Source organism: Oncorhynchus mykiss, chromosome 24 (genome assembly GCF_057628025.1).
Source record: "Oncorhynchus mykiss isolate SJ-2025 chromosome 24, ASM5762802v1, whole genome shotgun sequence".
Taxonomy (NCBI): Eukaryota; Metazoa; Chordata; class Actinopteri; order Salmoniformes; family Salmonidae; genus Oncorhynchus; species Oncorhynchus mykiss.
Genome location: NC_143045.1, coordinates 8,694,229 through 8,711,616, shown reverse-complemented (window position 1 = coordinate 8,711,616; position 17,388 = coordinate 8,694,229). Strand labels below are relative to the sequence as shown.

General features: G+C 46.0%; 2 protein-coding genes across 9 annotated transcripts in view; one reads left to right on the top strand and one right to left on the bottom strand.

The window, feature by feature from the left end:
- Nucleotides 1–346: 346 nt before the first annotated feature.
- On the top strand, nt 347–3,193 carry LOC110503656 (uncharacterized). Its single transcript, XM_021582094.3, has 5 exons — nt 347–754; nt 1,138–1,476; nt 1,682–1,867; nt 2,085–2,113; nt 2,211–3,193. Exons 1-5 carry the CDS (start codon nt 691–693, stop codon nt 2,313–2,315), a joined length of 723 nt encoding a protein of 240 aa, XP_021437769.3. The 5' UTR covers nt 347–690; the 3' UTR covers nt 2,316–3,193.
- A 59-nt stretch (nt 3,194–3,252) lies between these two features.
- LOC110503310 (rap1 GTPase-activating protein 2) overlaps nt 3,253–17,388 on the bottom strand; it is a 112,262-nt gene continuing 98,126 nt past the window's right edge. For all 8 annotated transcript variants that reach the window (XM_090218215.1, XM_036962066.2, XM_090218214.1 and 5 more), the window contains 9 exons: nt 14,609–14,695; nt 14,263–14,403; nt 12,488–12,634; nt 12,035–12,147; nt 11,750–11,848; nt 9,663–9,780; nt 8,657–8,765; nt 8,211–8,281; nt 3,253–5,952 (listed from right to left, as the gene is read on the bottom strand). In XM_090218215.1, the coding sequence (XP_090074341.1) occupies nt 5,944–5,952; nt 8,211–8,281; nt 8,657–8,765; nt 9,663–9,780; nt 11,750–11,848; nt 12,035–12,147; nt 12,488–12,634; nt 14,263–14,403; nt 14,609–14,695 (894 nt within the window). In that variant the 3' untranslated portion in view covers nt 3,253–5,943. The remainder of the gene's footprint in view (nt 5,953–8,210; nt 8,282–8,656; nt 8,766–9,662; nt 9,781–11,749; nt 11,849–12,034; nt 12,148–12,487; nt 12,635–14,262; nt 14,404–14,608; nt 14,696–17,388) is intronic.

Sequence of the window (17,388 nt, the reverse complement as noted above, 5' to 3'; positions counted from 1 at the left end):
GACAATAATTGTGCAATGTATGTATACCATTCTTATTATTAGGTAATAACACATTTTGTTGCTTTCATTTTACATTTTGAACTACCTTGCAGTTGGCCTGAATTTGTGGATAGAAGCAACAAGAAGATTTACTATACAACTTGGGCCATGTCATTACACAATCTTTATTTGAAAGAGGATTAAATGAGATTCAATTTACAGACACAATCAAAAACATACACATTCAACACACTTTTTTCTTGGTTTCCATGGATGTTAACTATTATATTCTATCTAAGGAGTTAATGATTGTGCCCAGCCCACAGAGTTTGGGGAAGGATGTGATTTTTCAGTTGGAGTTGGAGTTGGAGTGAGTGAGTGAGTGAGTGAGTGAGTGAGTGAGTGAGTGAGTGAGTGAGTGAGTGAGTGAGAGTGAGAGAGAGAGAGAGAGAGAGAGAGAGAGAGAGAGAGAGCTCGTGTACTTCCTTCCTTATTTCCAACTCGACTGAGGCAGCTACTGGAAACCATTTCACAATTGTGGAGGGTACACTCCAAAAAAAAAAAATGTCATGAGAAAGTGAGAGAACAATTTAGAAACTAAGAGGAACCATAAAAACACAGTAGTTTTTGCGCTAATAATGTTGGGTCCAGCTTCCTGAGGCACCAGGACATTGTGTTGGGGCTGCTCTATGGAACCCGTCCTACTATTCTATGGGGAAGAAAGAAATGTACAACTGTCTGTTTCTCTCATGGACCTGTCTATGTTTTCTCCCGGGTAAGTCCAACTACTCTTGTTTAGGATTCCTGACAGTTGTGGTCAGAACCTTGGTTTTATAACCATATATGTAGGATGACCAACAAAGGACTGAAAGAGCTATCTAGGATGTCACTCGAGATCAGAAAAGGAAGGACAAGTAATCAAACAATCTTATCTAAATGTATGTATCATCTGCTTCCCTACAAAAGAGGTATCATGAGAGATAGATATCTTCTCTCAATGAACTCTTTACTATACATTACTATACACGTACTATACATGTAGATTGCCATTGGGATATGAATGGATGTAGATGCTGCTCCTCTGTTGTCTCGTGAATGTTTTATATTATGTTTATATTATATTTATGTGTTCACTTTTGTCAACTTTTGGTCCATCAGGTTATGATTCAGAGGAATGTGTGACTTCTGTCTTGGCAAAGAGAGGTTCTGTTGACGTACCAAAGGGGGGCACTCTTTCCCTATCCTGTGATGTTCAGCATTGTGGAAATGATGGCTGGACAGGGGGATGGGGGCTGTCAACAGAGGGACAGTTCCTTCTCTTTAGTCACACTCCAAGGCATCATCTCTCCAAAGTCACATTGACAACCAATAGTACCCGTCTGCTCATGGACATCCTCAACGTCAACCAATCAGATCATGGAATGTACCAATGCCAGATCACCTGGGTTGAGGGATACACCAGTGTTGGACATATGACATATGTGAACATCACTGCAGGTACAGTCTACATTAACTATTCTAGTCTACATGAACTATTTGTTAATGTTTCATACAATGAATATACAGTATGTATTGCTCTGTAAGATTTTCCCCCAAAATGATAATCAATCACAGAAAATGACCACTCGACATTCCCGGATGACAGGTAGACTGGTATGCATGTGCTCTGACTTCATTGATGTGCTGTACCTTTTCTCTGCAGCCATACCACCCACATCCGTGAGGAAGGTCTATTCCAGGGTGGCGGTGTATGTAAGTACCTGTTTGGTAATCACCCTGGTTTTGGGTCTGGCTTACCATATAAGGTCAAAGGTCCCATCTCAGCCCCCACCAATACCACCGCCCAAGCCCCCACCACGCTCCCAAAGTGCATGCAAGGACAAGCCCCGTAAGACATCTCTTTCTTTATCGATACAATTTCATAGCATCTTGCTGCAGTGTGTTGACGTGCACATTTCTACTACAGCATTGTACATGAACATGCGATCAATTTGTACAGTTGATCGTGTCTACAGCTTATTTAAAGGCCCGTCTAATGTTCATTTGTGAAGTGCCCAATTGGGAATGTATTAAATCTAATTCTGACCCTGATATTTTCTTTGCAGCCACACCCAAGCCTAAACCAAAGACAGAGGTGAGTATTATTTGAATAATTGTTTCTGAATGCCCTTTTCTTTAACCTTTTTCTAGAATGCTTTCTCGGGCTAACCTGAGTGTCTGTTTTCTTGCAGTTGGTCTATGCATCTCTTTCAAAGGACTGCCTTGAACAGCAGAATCATAATCCTCAACGAAAAGCCGCACAGCTCACAGTCTACTCCTCACCCCGCTTCTCCTGACTCACAATGTATGGCCAGTCAGACTTTTATATTGTAGAGACCTCAACCCAACTCCTATCCACTGAGCACACACTAGTTGAATCAACGTTGTTTCCACGAAAGTACGTTGAACCAACGTGGAATAAACGTTGCATTGACACCTGTGCCCAGTAGGCAGTGACCTCGTCAAATGGCTCGGATCTCTCGTCGTAAAGGCTAATGCGTTGAGTTGATAGTCACTGGACCGAGGTTCGAGTTCTGGCCGAGGCTATCCCCTGAATTCACGTCAATATTCACCTCCGCATGTAACAGACTTGTGTTGATCGAGTGGTCACATTTCAGAGATCTGGAATGAATGACTTCAGATGCTTTCTGATTTTGTATGTGTCGTGCAGTAACTTCCATCCTCGCGCTCAGCTAGATCGTGGTGCCATGTAAAAATCATCTGAAAATATAATCTCTGTTCAGTGTTCTAAATTGTGTTTTATGCAACTGTCTTTTATTTGTTAAACACTGTCATTATTATTTGTGGGAATTACTTTCTCTGCCGTGTGTTTGAATCAACAGACTAGAACTGATGTTCCATACCAAAATATTGCCACTGCTAGAAAAGTTGAGCAAATTCTATTAAATGTAGCCCCCTCAAAACAATGTTCCATGTAAAGCAAACCTGGGTTCGGACACTATTTGAAATATTTCAAATACTTTGAGTGTTTGCTCTAGCCTGCCTGGGGGACCTGAGGGGTGAGGTTTGCCATTTTTGGACTATTCTATTGGTCCATTATGCCAGGCAAGCTCAATCAAGCACATATACATTATTTAAGAGGATTTCAAATATTATTTGAACCCATGTCTAAAGCATGCTCTCTCCCTTTCATAATAAACAGACAAAAACAATCCGATTTTTTCTGTCTCTGTTCCTTCTGTGAGGTCACTGAATTAAGCAACACAACACAAATTGACACAAAATACCACATTTTATTTTACAATAAATTCTTAATGGCACATTACATAACGAAATATACATATTCATGTTTAGGCTTTTTTAAATGAACATTTCCTTTCATTTGACCTCTTTCATTAATTTAATCTGCAATTACATTTTTACATAACATCAATAGCAAAAGATAAAATCAATAAATTATGGCCTTATTAACAAAGAGTAGGCTGAGGGGCACTTGTGGATGCCCTCTACAAACTAAAAGACTAGTTCCTATGTAACTTTCTGGCCTGCTCAACTTTCTGAGTTTTTGTGTACCACATAACAGAACTCCAGTCACAAATACTCCAGCGATAAGAATGAACCTCTATACAGCTATAGTGCATGGATATTCTCCCAAACTCAAATATAGCTGACTGATTTGGTCACATCAATGGAGACCTTGCAATTTCGATGTGTTCCTGGGTGAAGACATTCACACGTGTTTTGTTTGTAATCATGTAGCTTGCAACAAGGTAAAGCGATCATATATTTTGGAACTACAATGCACTAACATTGTTTTGGGGTTTGTAAGATCAAATGTTTTTGCTGTTTGCTTCTACTTAAGACTGAAAAATGAACCATCAAAATCACAAGGCATTCAATCACAGTTCCAAAATATGCAAGATCCCTTTAAAATATTATATTGCCAATTATTTATTTTTGGAGAAATGTTAGTGAGAGAAAAAAAACATTGTGAAATGACTTTAACTGCTGAAAACGATTTCCATGGAGCAGTCTGTGTGTTTCTCAGCTATGCACCCTTTTATAAGCATACATGTTTTCAATTAACATTGATTCATTGGGTGAAATACTACTGGCTGTTTATATAAGGACATGTGAGAAGCAGACCTCAGTTCAAATGCTACATTAAACCTTTTCAAATACGTCCTTTGTGCTTGATTAAGCCTGCCTGGCTTAATGGACACATACAATAGTCCCAAAACGGCAAACCAGGCAGGCTAGAGCACACACTCAAAGTATTTGAAAGATTTCGAATTGTATTTGAACCCAGGTCTGGATTCATCAGACACCCACAGCTAAACGTAAACCAAAATAAACCTTATCCAAACTCTCTGCTCAACCTCTCACACAGTGAGAAGCACATGGAAAGTGAAAGGGTTTCAGATAGATTGTAAGGCGCGACTTTGGCTAAATTAAGCTTGTGACAGAGCGCAATGGCATTTTTCTTTTCGTGTGAGCAAATCTCCACAAATGGAGCACTTGATTTATGAGGGTCAAGTCCCTTCCTTCGGCAGCTTAAGACAAACCCGATCACTTCAATACTGTTTGATGAGGATTGAGCCATATAGATTAATGCCGTATCTATCAATTCCATGTCGAAAACAGGAAGTAAACAAAAATTCCAATTCCTTATTGTCCTCAATGTAATTCCTATAAGATTCAAAAATAAGTAGTTGTATTGAAATGGAACGGACCCCAACCCTAGAATCTATGCAGTATCTAAATACAGTATCTTTCTCTATTGTGGATTGATCCATTCTATTGACCTGCATTGACTGTACTGTGTGTGAGGCCAGAGGGGAAGACGACCAGCATTACAACAGGTGACTCGAAAAGGAAGCGAAACTACTGCCGGAAGAACTCCTTGTAAGGCAATAGACTAACTGTCCCCAGACAGATAAACTGGGGCAAAGACAAGAGAGACATTTCCCATGGTGAAACAACATCCGTTTCTGAAGGCCAGTACCACAACTTACACACTCCTGGACCCATATATGGAGATCGTTGCAGAAGAGGACCACAATGAACAATCGCTGTAATCTGAGAGATGAGTGCAGCGAAAAAGTGACCTATAACCACAGTTTCGTAAATCAATGACGATGAATGTTGTGAGGTTAAAGGCCCAGTGCAATCAAACACTAGCTTTTCCTGTGTTCTATATATATTTCCACACTATGAGGTTGGAATAATACTGTGAAATTGTGAAAATGGTGATAATGCCATTTTAGTGTAAGAGCTGTTCGAAAAGCCCTGAAATTTCTGCCTGTTCTGGTGGGATGAAGTTTTGGCCTTCCATTGGTGACATCACCACGCAGTACATTGGTTAATAGACCAATAAGAAAGAGAGTTCCCAACCTCTATGCCAATAACAGCTCATTTTCAGTTTCCCCTCCCCACTCCCAGATAGTCCTAGCAAAATTTTTGCTTGAGAAATTATCCTTTGCTAAGGAGCTGTTTCTGTTTCTTTTTGACCATTTGAAAACAATCTCAGTAAGGTACTTTATTGTTACCCAGAAATAATATTATATTGAGATAAAATGCCTGCATTGGACCTTTAAACCTTGCCTTATCTAGTTGTTGTATGAGGTTAATGTTACAGATGAGAATTTCAGCAACACATGGCGCCTAGCCTCTCACTGTGAGCTATTTCTGTACCAGACATATCGAGAGAGAGAGAGAGAGAGAGAGAGAGAGAGAGAGAGAGAGAGAGAGAGAGAGAGAGATACTGAGAGGACTCACAGGATTCTCCCTCCTTTCCAGCTCAGTATCTGTCTGCGTGTGTGCTCTTATGCACTAGCTAATCCACTTAATTCCCTTTAGTCATGAAGTTCAGTACATTTTGTGATTCCATTGTGAATGCGTTGGTGATGTTGGGTATGTTCTTTGCTCCAACAGTGTTGTCCCTTTTGTGGAAAATCCAGATTTCTATTCGGACTGCAATAGAAAATAACATAAATGTCCCATTACAACAACAACATCATCATCATCAGCATCATCATCTCTATTCCAATGAGGGATCAAGCTGATAGGTTAAAGCAGGATCTCTAGATAGATAGTGTACTACAAACAAGAGATGGGGGATGCAGAGCAGACCCAGCAGATAAGGGACTGTGATACAGGACCCAGCTCAGAGCAGACCCAGCAGTGATGGGACTGTGATACAGGACCCAGCTCAGAGCAGACCCAGCAGTGAAGGGACTGTGATACAGGACCATGCTACTGTCCCTGATGCTATATCCACCTATCATATCCCAATGTCTGGAGGAGAGCAGTGGGTCACTTCAAGACTGCATTCACTGAGCAGTGTGTTTATCACACATGCAGCACAGTAGACTAGGGTAGAGTAGAATAGAGTCCAGTACAGTGTATAGTAAAGTATAGTATATAGTACAGTGCAGTATAGTATAATATAATACAGTATAGTACAGTCTTGGCCAAATGTTTTGAGAATGACACAAATATACATTTTCACAAAGTCTGCTGCCTCAGTTTGTAAGATGGCAATTTGCATATACTCCAGAATGTTATGAAGAGTGATCAGATGAATTGCAATTAATTGCAAAGTCCCTCTTTGCCATGCAAATTAACTGAATCCCCCAAAAACATTTCCACTGCATTTCAGCCCTGCCACAAAAAGGACCAGCTGACATCACTTATGTCAGTGATTCTCTCGTTAACACAGGTGTGAGAGGACAAGGCTGGAGGTCACTCTGTCATGCTTATTGAGTTCGAATAACAGACTGGAAGCTTCCAAGGGAGGGTGGTGCTTGGAATCATTGTTCTTCCTCTGTCAAACATGATTACCTGCAAGGAAACACATGCCGTCATCATTGCTTTGCACAAAAAGGGCTTCACAGGCAAGAATATTGCTGCCATTAAGATTGCACCTAAATCAACCATTTATCAGATCATCAATAACTTCAAGGAGAGGGGTTCAATTGTTGTGAAGAAGGCTTCAGGGCACCAAAGAAAGTCTAGCAAGCGCCAGGACCGTCTCCTAAAGTTGATTCAGCTGCGGGATTGAGGCACCACCAGTACAGAGGTTGCTCAGGAATGGCAGCAGGCAGGTGTGAGTGCATCTGCACGCACAGCGAGGCAAAGACTTTTGGAGGATGGCCTGGTGTCAAGAAGGGCAGAAAATAAGCCACTTCTCTCCAGGAAAAACATCAGGGACAGTCTGATATTCTGCAAAAGGTACAGGGATTGGACTGCTGAGGACTGGAGTAAAGTTATTTTCTCTGATGAATCCCCTTTCCGATTGTTTGGGGCATCCGGAACAAAGCTTCGGTCCTGTGTCATGCCAACAGTAAAGCATCCTGAGACCATTAATATGTGGGGTTGCTTCTCAGCCAAGGGAGTGGGCTCACTCACAATTTTGCCCAAGAACACAGCCATGAATAAAGAATGGTACCAACATATCCTCCGAGAACAACTTCTCCCAACCATCCAGGAACAGTTTGGTGATGAACAATGCCTTTTCCATCTTGATGGAGCACCTTGCCACAAGGCAAAAGTGATAACTAAGTGGTAACGAAGTGGCTCGGGGAACAAAACATCAATATTTTATATCCTCAAGAGGTGGGTGGACAAACAAAAACACACAAATTCTGACAAACTCCAAGCATTGATTATGCAAGAATGGGCTGCCATCAGTCAGGATGTGGCCCAGAAGTTAAATGACAGCATACCAGGGCAGATTGCAGAGGTCTTGAAAAAGAAGGGTCAACACTGCAAATAGTTTCTCTTTGCATCAACTTCATGTAATTGTCAACAAAAGCCTTTGACACTTATGAAATGCTTGTAATTATACTTCAGTATTCCATAGTAACATCTGACAAAAATATCTAAAGACACTGAAGCAGCAAACTTTGTTGAAATTAATGTGTCATTCTCAAAATTTTGGCCACGACTGTACAGTACAGTACAGTACAGTACAGTATAGTGCAGTTCAGTATAGTACAGTTCAGTATAGTACAGTACAGTACAGTGCAGTATAGTGCAGTTCAGTATAGTACAGTTCAGTATAGTACAGTACAGTACAGTGCAGTATAGTACAGTGCAGTATAGTACAGTTCAGTATAGTACAGTACAGTACAGTGCAATATAGTACAGTGCAGTATAGTACAGTTCAGTATAGTACAGTTCAGTATAGTACAGTATAGTACGGTACAGCACAGTGAGACATCACTTACAGTTGTGGCGTGACTCATCTTGTCAAAGCGGAACTTCAAGTTTGACCTGGGAGACATCTTACTCTTCACATCTGGAGGGAGAATAAGATAAAGCCTCCATTAACAGAGGAATACACACTCTATGATTGAGTGTCAATCACACATTGAGGATGAGAAAACATACTTGCGGACAATAAAGTAAGTAACACGTGTGCTTCGTGATTAATTCAAGTATAGAACGTCAACAAACCCACCATTGGAATCTACAGTGTAAGAGATGGATACAGAGGGCACAGAGACCTATATAACAGAGATGCTCGAGTGTTGAGTAACCCTGATGACTTGCAGAATGCCTAGACTTCAACCCAAAGGGCTTAACATGGTCTTGTGGTGTGTGGCAGACCCGGGTTTGGATCCCAGTCAATCACACCTAGGTGTTGTGTAGTGTATCAGTGTTGGGTGTTTACCTGTGGGACTGCGACACATGATGAGGGGGGTGGCTGAGCCTTGGCTCTCCACGCTGAGGGAAGGGTAGGGGCTGAACACAGACGAGGAGGCTATGGACGGGTGGGTTCCCTGGGAGAGGAAGATGAGGAGGGAGAAGAGGAAGAGGGAAGGATGAAGAGGGAGAAGAGGAGGAGGAAGTTGAGGAAGAGCTGTCAGGGCGAGGGTAGTCATCCGTCTGTATCATTCTACTGTCACCACACACTACAGACTACAGACTACACACTACATACTAGGGCTACTAACTCAAGGCCAATAGGCATCAACTGGAATTACTACAAATGGTTGGTTTTCAGCACTGTGCTGCCGTTGTGCTCTTGAGCAAGGAACTTTACCCCCAAACTGCTCCAGAGGGGCACACAAATTCCAGCCTTCGGTTAACTGAGTTCTGTTCAACAGCAAAACTGTAAACTGAGCTGTTAACTGTTGAACAACAGTTTTATTTGTGTGTAAACACTGATCTGTGTGTGTTAATGTGTGTATGATACAATCATTCTCATCCTTTGCCAAGTGTTCGTGATTGACATCCAACGCAATACGATCCAAAGAGAGTGACAGAAACCATAACTGACTTAATCACCAGCTGTCATTGCATCATCTCAATTTATTCTCTCAGTACTGCCAAATTATCTCAAATCATTCCAACAGTGTCATTTGATGATGCCTTCATGCAGTTAACGATGAAACAAACATGGTCCTTATACAATTCATCATTTTGTGTCCCACAACTACTGAGCACCACAGGCCTGTGATCTGCCCAATTATGTTCCAGAAGCACCCTGCCAGTCCTGATCCAAATTCTATGGCCCACCCAAACCCACCCTGCCCCCCTGTCTCCCAGCCCACTGCCTCATTGTTCCCCCTGCCTCCCTACTCCCTAACCCTCTGTTCATCCTACATACGCCACCAGCATAATGGCTCCAGGGCCTCCCCAGCCCCTTTGTCTCCCCAATGGCTGCAGGCCCTCACAGTGTCAAGCTCCTCCAGGGCCTCTCCCTCCCCGGTGGTGCTGCTGAAGCTGCTGGTGCTGGAGGAGGAGCGGGAGATGTTGGGTCTGCTGCTGCAGTCCTTCAGCTTGAGGAACGGCCTGGTGACAGGAGGTAGAGGAACAGCATTAGAGGAGAGGAGAAGAGAGGAGAGACGAGGACCAGGAGAGAGGACGGGAGGAGAGGAGAGAGGACAGGAGGAGAGGAGAAGAGAGGAGAGAGGACGGGAGGAGAGGAGAGACGAGGACCAGGAGAGAGGACGGGAGGAGAGGAGAGAGGACGGGAGGAGAGGAGAGGGGACGGGAGGAGAGTAGAGGGGACGGGAGCAGAGGAGAAGAGAGGAGAGAGGACGGGAGGAGAGGAGAGACGAGGACCAGGAGAGAGGACGGGAGGAGAGGAGAGAGGACGGGAGGAGAGGAGAGAGGACGGGAGGAGAGGAGAGGGGACGGGAGGAGAGGAGAAGAGAGGACGGGAGGAGAGGAGAGACGAGGACCAGGAGAGAGGACGGGAGGAGAGGAGAGAGGACGGGAGGAGAGGAGAAGAGAGGAGAGAGGACAGGAGGAGAGGAGAGACGAGGACCAGAAGAGAGGACGGGAGGAGAGGAGAGAGGACGGGAGGAGAGGAGAGACGAGGACCAGGAGAGAGGACGGGAGGAGAGGAGAGAGGACGGGAGGAGAGGGGCCTGGAGGAGAGTAGAGGGGACGGGAGCAGAGGAGAAGAGAGGAGAGAGGACGGGAGGAGAGGAGAGACGAGGACCAGGAGAGAGGACGGGAGGAGAGGAGAGAGGACGGGAGGAGAGGAGAGGGGACGGGAGGAGAGGAGAAGAGAAGAGAGGAGAGAGGACGGGAGGAGAGGAGAGACGAGGACCAGGAGAGAGGACGGGAGGAGAGGAGAGAGGACGGGAGGAGAGGAGAGGGGACGGGAGGAGAGGAGAAGAGAGGAGAGAGGACGGGAGGAGAGGAGAGACGAGGACCAGGAGAGAGGACGGGAGGAGAGCAGAGAGGACGGGAGGAGAGGAGAGGGGACGGGAGGAGAGGAGAGAGGACGGGAGGAGAGGAGAGGGGACGGGAGGAGAGGAGAGAGGAGAGAGGACAGGAGGAGAGGAGAGAGGACGGGAGGAGAGGAGAGGGGATGGGAGGAGAGGAGAGGGGACGGGAGGAGAGGAGAGAGGACAGGAGAGAGGACAGGAGGAGAGGAGAGAGGACGGGAGGAGAGGAGAGGGAAGGAGAGGAGAGGGGACGGGAGGAGAGGAGGGAGGACGGGAGGAGAGGAGAGAGGACGGGAGGAGAGGAGAGGGGACGGGAGGAGAGGAAAAGAGAGGACGGGAGGAGAGGAGAGACGAGGACCAGGAGAGAGGACAGGAGGAGAGGAGAGAGGACGGGAAGAGAGGAGAAGAGAGGAGAGAGGACAGGAGGAGAGGAGCGGGGATGGGAGGAGAGGAGAGACGAGGACCAGGAGAGAGGACGGGAGGAGAGGAGAGAGGACGGGAGGAGAGGAGAAGAGAGGAGAGAGGACAGGAGGAGAGGAGAGGGGACGGGAGGAGAGGAGAGAGGACGGGAGGAGAGGAGAGAGGACGGGAGGAGAGGAGAGGGGACGGGAGGAGAGGAGAGAGGACAGGAGGAGAGGAGAAAGGACGGGAGGAGAGGAGAGGGGATGGGAGGAGAGGAGAGGGGACGGGAAGAGAGGAGAGGAGAGGGGACGGGAGGAGAGGAGAGAGGACAGGAGGAGAGGGGACGGGAGGAGAGGAGAGAGGACAGGAGGAGAGGAGAGAGGATGGGAGGAGAGGAGACGAGAGGGAAGGAGAGGAGAGGGGACGGGAGGAGAGGAGAGGGGACGGGAGGAGAGGAGAGAGGACGGGAGGAGAGGAGACGAGAGGGAAGGAGAGGAGAGGGGACGGGAGGAGAGGAGAGAGGACGGGAGGAGAGGAGAGGAGAGAGGTGGGGAGGAGAGGAGAGGGGACGGGAGGAGAGGAGAGGGGACAGGAGGAGAGGAGAGGTTTACAGAGCACATGCACACGTCATGCACACCTTGTGTGTTCATGTTCAGTGTTTTGTTTGTGGTTCATCTCACCTCTCCTTGTTGGGGCAGATCTCTGGGGAGCTGGGGTTGGACCACGTCTCTGACCTCCCTTCCTGTCCGAGCGGGCAGATGTCTGGGGTCTTTTGGTCACTGCAACAACATACGGACCAAGTTAGCAGATAGAACAAATAGACATTGACAAAACTAAAGCTTCAGTATTATGACCTGAATGCACAGCCTGGTCCCAGATCTGTTTGTGATGTTTTGTCAACTCCTGTGGACATTAACAAAACAGCACAAACAGACCTGGGACCAGGCTAAGGAAAGCCTACTGACCTGCGCGTGTGTCTGTCCGAGGGGCTCTCTGTGCTTGAGTGGAGGCGGGGGAAGAGGCCTGAACGACGCTTCACTGGACTCTTCAGGGGAGACTTGGCTGACAGCACTGGTGGCTGGAGAGAGACACCCAGTCAATAGCATTAACAAGCAGGCAATATACAGCATTAGGAGGCTGATAGAGCGTCATTAAGGCAGATTTTGGCTACACTGTGATCGACCAATACCCTTCACATATAAAACAGTTGAAATTACATCGGCACACTGATAATATGGAGTTATTACATGGATGTGACTGTTTGCAAAAGTACATGTTGATATCATGACTCATTAGAGGACATTTTTGCAAAATGTGCAATTTACCAAGAGTATGTGCATGTCCAGTTTCATTTGTGTGTAAATATGACTTTATAACCTCTAGCGCTCCTCCCCCTCTACCATCTCCCCCCTGCTCACCGTGAAGGTACTCTTTGTGCACTCGGTGCTCTGTGGCAGCCCCCCTCCACTCAAGCTGGCCGGGACCCCCCCTCCCACCCCTGGACTCCGGTGACGGTGGGACCCCACCATGGTCTCCATGGAGTGACTCCGGACGCGCATGGCACGCTAGGGGACGGGGACAGAGACGGGGACAGAGGAGGGGACAGTTGAGGGAGTGGGTTAGAAGGGAGCGGTTACGAAGTGAGAGAGAAAAGAGGACAGAGGAAGAGAAGGGAAATGAGTACAGTCGTACAGCTGATGCAGAGCATGTTGTGTGGTAAAGGTGCCTTGCTTAAGGGCCCCACAATAGAGGGAATGTCTTTAGGATGTGAACCCAGCAGCCCTCCAGTTGCCAGATCAGTTCACCCCAAGAGTGCACTTGTCCTACACAGAGGAATAAGGAGTGCAGTGCATGGATAGTGAGAGATATGACTGTAGTATTATCAGTGTTGGGGAGTAATGAACTACAGTATGTGTAGTTCAACTAGTAGTTTAACTACATTTTGCAGTAGCTTGGTGGTAGTTGAACTAAGTTCTGATCTAGGTAGTGTTTTCAGTAGTGTTTTACTCGTGGAACTACATGTCACGGCCTGATCTGTTTCACCTGTCTTTGTGCTCGTCTCCACCCCCCTCCAGATGTCCCCCATCTTCCCCATCATCCCCTGTGTATTTATACCTGTGTTCTCTGTTTGTCTGTTGCCAGTTCGTTTTGTTCGTAGAACCCACCAGCGATTTTCCCCTTGCTCCTGTCTTACCTAACTTCCTATTTTCTAGTTTATCCCAGCTTTGACCTTTCTGCCTGCCCTGACCCTGAGCCTGCCTGCCGTCCTGTACCTTTGCCCCACCTATCTGGATTACTGACCTCTGCCTGCCCTTGACCTGCCTTTTGCCTGCCCCTTTGCCTGCATTATGATAACGTGTCATCACCAGAAGGTCAGACTAAGGGAGACAGGGACGGTGTGTTTCAACGTTAGTCTAGAATGGCATAAAACACAACAAACAAAACCACCTGAACAGTGTTTATTGAGTGTTTCAATGTTTGGAGAAGCTTTCAACATGGGATATGCTTTGTTCTGAATCTCAATTAGTATAACACAGTATCTGCGATGACAGGTAATAAACAGTGACTGCTGTTGTAGTGATGAGCACAGCACCCCCAGTGGTTGAATGAGTGGCATGCAACACACACCTCCACACTGCCTGTGAACAGACAGTGAGACACCATATGGTCAGAGAGGGAGGGTAGGGGAGGGAGTGAGAGATGGAGAGACGGGTAAGGGGGTACGATGATTAATACCCCTTCATCTCAATCAACAGCAGCGTGGTTGGAGGGAGGGAAATATGGAGAGAGAGAGAAAGAGAACAGCAGAGCGAGACAGAGAGAGAGAAAGGGAGAGAGAGAGAGATAGGAGGTAGAGAGAGAGAAAGGAGAAGGAGAGAGAGAGAAAGAGAAAGAGAGGGGGCGAAAGAAAGATAGAGAGGGAGAGAGAGAGAGAGAGAGAGAGAGAGAGAGAGGAGGTAGAGAGAGAGAAGAGAGAGAAGGAGAGAGCGAGAGAGAGAAAGAGAAAGAGAGGGGGAGAAAGAGAGAGAGATAGATAGAGAGAGAGAGAGACACAGAGAAAGATAGAGAGAGAGAAAGACACAGAGAAAGACAGAGATAAAGAGAGAGAGAGGGAGATAGAGAGAGAGAGAGAGAGAGAGGTTCAGACATGGCGTCAGATGATGAGGTAAAAATAATGGTGTAAAAGAGTCACCTTGAAGGACTCCAGCAGTCCCCCATGGCCCCCATTCTCCAGCTTGTCCTCCTCCCCAGCCTGGCCTTGCCCCAGAGTAACTTGGGTCTGTCTGTGGAGCTCATCGTGAAGGTTATCCAGCAGTGCAGCTCGGGTCCGCCCCTACAACACACGCACGCACAGACACATGCACACACAGATCCATAGAGACACACACAGATGTATACAGACGCACAGAAGCAAACACACACATGCAAAAAAAACAACACCACAATGTATCATTTAAGAAGCAGTAGTAGAGGGGATTGCGATAGATGAAAGAGATTGAATAGCACATCAAGGGTGTCGAGTCATCTGCCCCTCTCACCTCTAGCTTGGCAAACTTGTCAGACTTGTAGCAGGCGTTCTCTGCATTGATCAGCTTTGTCAGGAGGAAGTCGCGGAACTCAGGACCCTGGGGAGAGACGAGAGCGGGAGGGGGAGGGAGGGGGAGAGGTAACTTTCATCAGCACCATACTCATCATCGTCTGGTCGTCTGGAGTCGATGGGACGGAAAGGACTGATTCAGTGCCCTCAGAAAGTGTTCACACCCCTTTCCTTTTTCCACATGTTGTTGTGTTACAGCCTGAATTTAAAATGGTTTCCATTTAGATTTTGTGTCACTGGCCTGTACACAAAATCCCCGATAGTGAAATTATGTTTTTATATTTAATTTCAAAATGAAAAGCTGAAATGTCTTGAGTTAATAAGTATTCAATCTCTTTGTTATGGAAAGCCTAAATAAGTTCAAGAGTAAAAATGTGCTTAACAAATCAAATCCAATTTGATTTGTCACATGCACCGAATACAACAGGTGTACCATGAAATGCTTACTTACAAGCCCTTAACCAATAATGCAATTCAAGAAATAGAGTTAAGAAAATAGATATTCCTGGGGGCTTGTTCAGCAGTCAAACGCCTTGAGGGTAGAAGCTGTAAAGGAGCCTGTTGGACCTAGACTTGGGGCTCCGGTACCGCTTGCCTTGCGGTAGCAGAGAGAACAGTCTATGATGTGGGTGATTGGAGTCTTTGACAATTTTTTGGTCTTTCCTCTGACACCACCTAGTATATAGGTCCTGGATGGCAGGAAGCTTGGCCCCAGTGATGTACTGGGCTGTACGCACTACCCTCTGTAGTGCCTTACGGTCGGATGCAGAGCAGTTGCCATACCAGACAGTGATGCAACCAGTGCTCTCGATGGTGCAGCTGTAGAACTTTTTGAGGATCTGGGGGGGGGGGTGTTGTCATGCCCTCTTCACGACTATCTTGGTGTGTTTCAACCATGATAGTTTGTTGGTGATGTGGACACCAAGGAACTTGAATCTTTCGACCCGCTCCACTACAGCCCAGTTGATGTGAATGGGGACGTGTTCGGCCCTCCTTTCCTGTAGTCCTTGATCAGCTCCTTTCTCTTGCTCATGTTGAGGGAGAGGTTATTGTACTGGCACCACACAGCCAGGTCTCTGACCTCCTCCCTCTAGGCTGTCTCATCGTTGTCGGTGATCAGGCCGACCACTGTTGTGTCATCAGGGAGTACAGGAGAGGACTAAGCACGCACCTCTGTGGGGCCCCAATGTTGAGTATCAGCGTGGCAGACGTGTTGTTGCCTACCCTTACCACCTGGGGGCGACCAGTCAGGAAGTCCAGGATCCAGTTGCAGAGGGAGGTGTTTAGTCCCAGGGTCCTTAGCTTCGTGATGAGCTTTGTGGGCACTATGGTGTTGAATGCTGAGCTGTAGTCAATGAACAGCATTCTCACATAGGTGTTCCTTTTGTCCAGGTGGGAAAGGGCAGTGTGGAGTGCGATTGAGATTGCGTTATCTGTGGATCTGTTGAGGCGATATGCTAATTGGAGTGGGTCTAGAGTTTCCAGCATGATGGTGTTGATGTGAGCCATGACCAGCCGTTCAAAGCACTTCATGGCTACCAACGTGAGTGCTATGGGGCGGTAGTTATTTAGGTAGGTTACCTTCACTTTCTTGGGCACAAGGACTATAGTGTTCTGCTTGAAACATGTAGATCTGCGCATGCTCTGAGTACACGTCCTGGTAATCCATCTGGCCCCGCGACCTTGTGAATGTTGACCTGTTTAAAGGTCTTGCTCACATCAGCTACGGAGAGCATGATCACACAGTCGTCCGGAACAGCTGGTGCTCTCATATGCATGCTTCAGTGTTGCTTGCCTCAAAGCGAGCAGAAAAGGCATTCAGCTTTTCATGCTTGCGTTTTAAATTTTTTACAAGTCACATAATAAATTGCAAGAACTCACTCTGTGTCCAATAATAGTGTTTAATATGATTTTCGAATGACTACCAAATCTCTGTACCCCACACATACAATTATCTGTCAGGTCCCTCAGTCGAGCAGTGAATTTTAAACACAGATTCAACCACAAAGACCAGGGAGGTTTATCAATTACTCGCAAAGATGGGTACATTGGTAGATGGGTAAGAAAAGCAGACATTGAATATCCCTTTGAGGATGGTGAAGTTATTAATTACACTTTGAATTGTGTATCAATACACCCAGTCACTACAAAGATACAAGTGTCCTTCCCAACTCAGTTGCCAGAGAGGAAGGAAACCACTCAAGGATTTCACCACGAGGCCAATGGTGACTTTAAAACAGTTACAGAGTTTAATGGCTGTGATAGGAGAAAATTGAGGATGGATCAAAAACATTGTAGTTACTCCACAATACTAACCTAAATGAAAGAGTGAAAAGAAGGAAGCCTGTACAGAATAAACATATTCCAAAACATTGATCCTGTTTGCAATAAGGCAGTAAAGTAATACTACAACAAATGTGGCAAAGCAATTAACTTCTTGTCCTGCATACAAAGCGTCATATTTGAGGCAAATCCAACACAACACATCATCGAGTAACACTCTTCATATTTTCAAGCATGGTGGTGGCTGCATCATGTTATGGGTATGATTGTCATCAGCAAGGACTAGGGAGGATAAAATAATAATACATTGGAATAGAGTGAAGCACAGGCAAATTCCTAGAGGAAAAACTAGTTCAGTCTGCTTTCAACAGACACTGGGAAACAAATTCACCTTTTAGCAGGACACTAACCTAAAACACAAGGCAAATTATACACTGG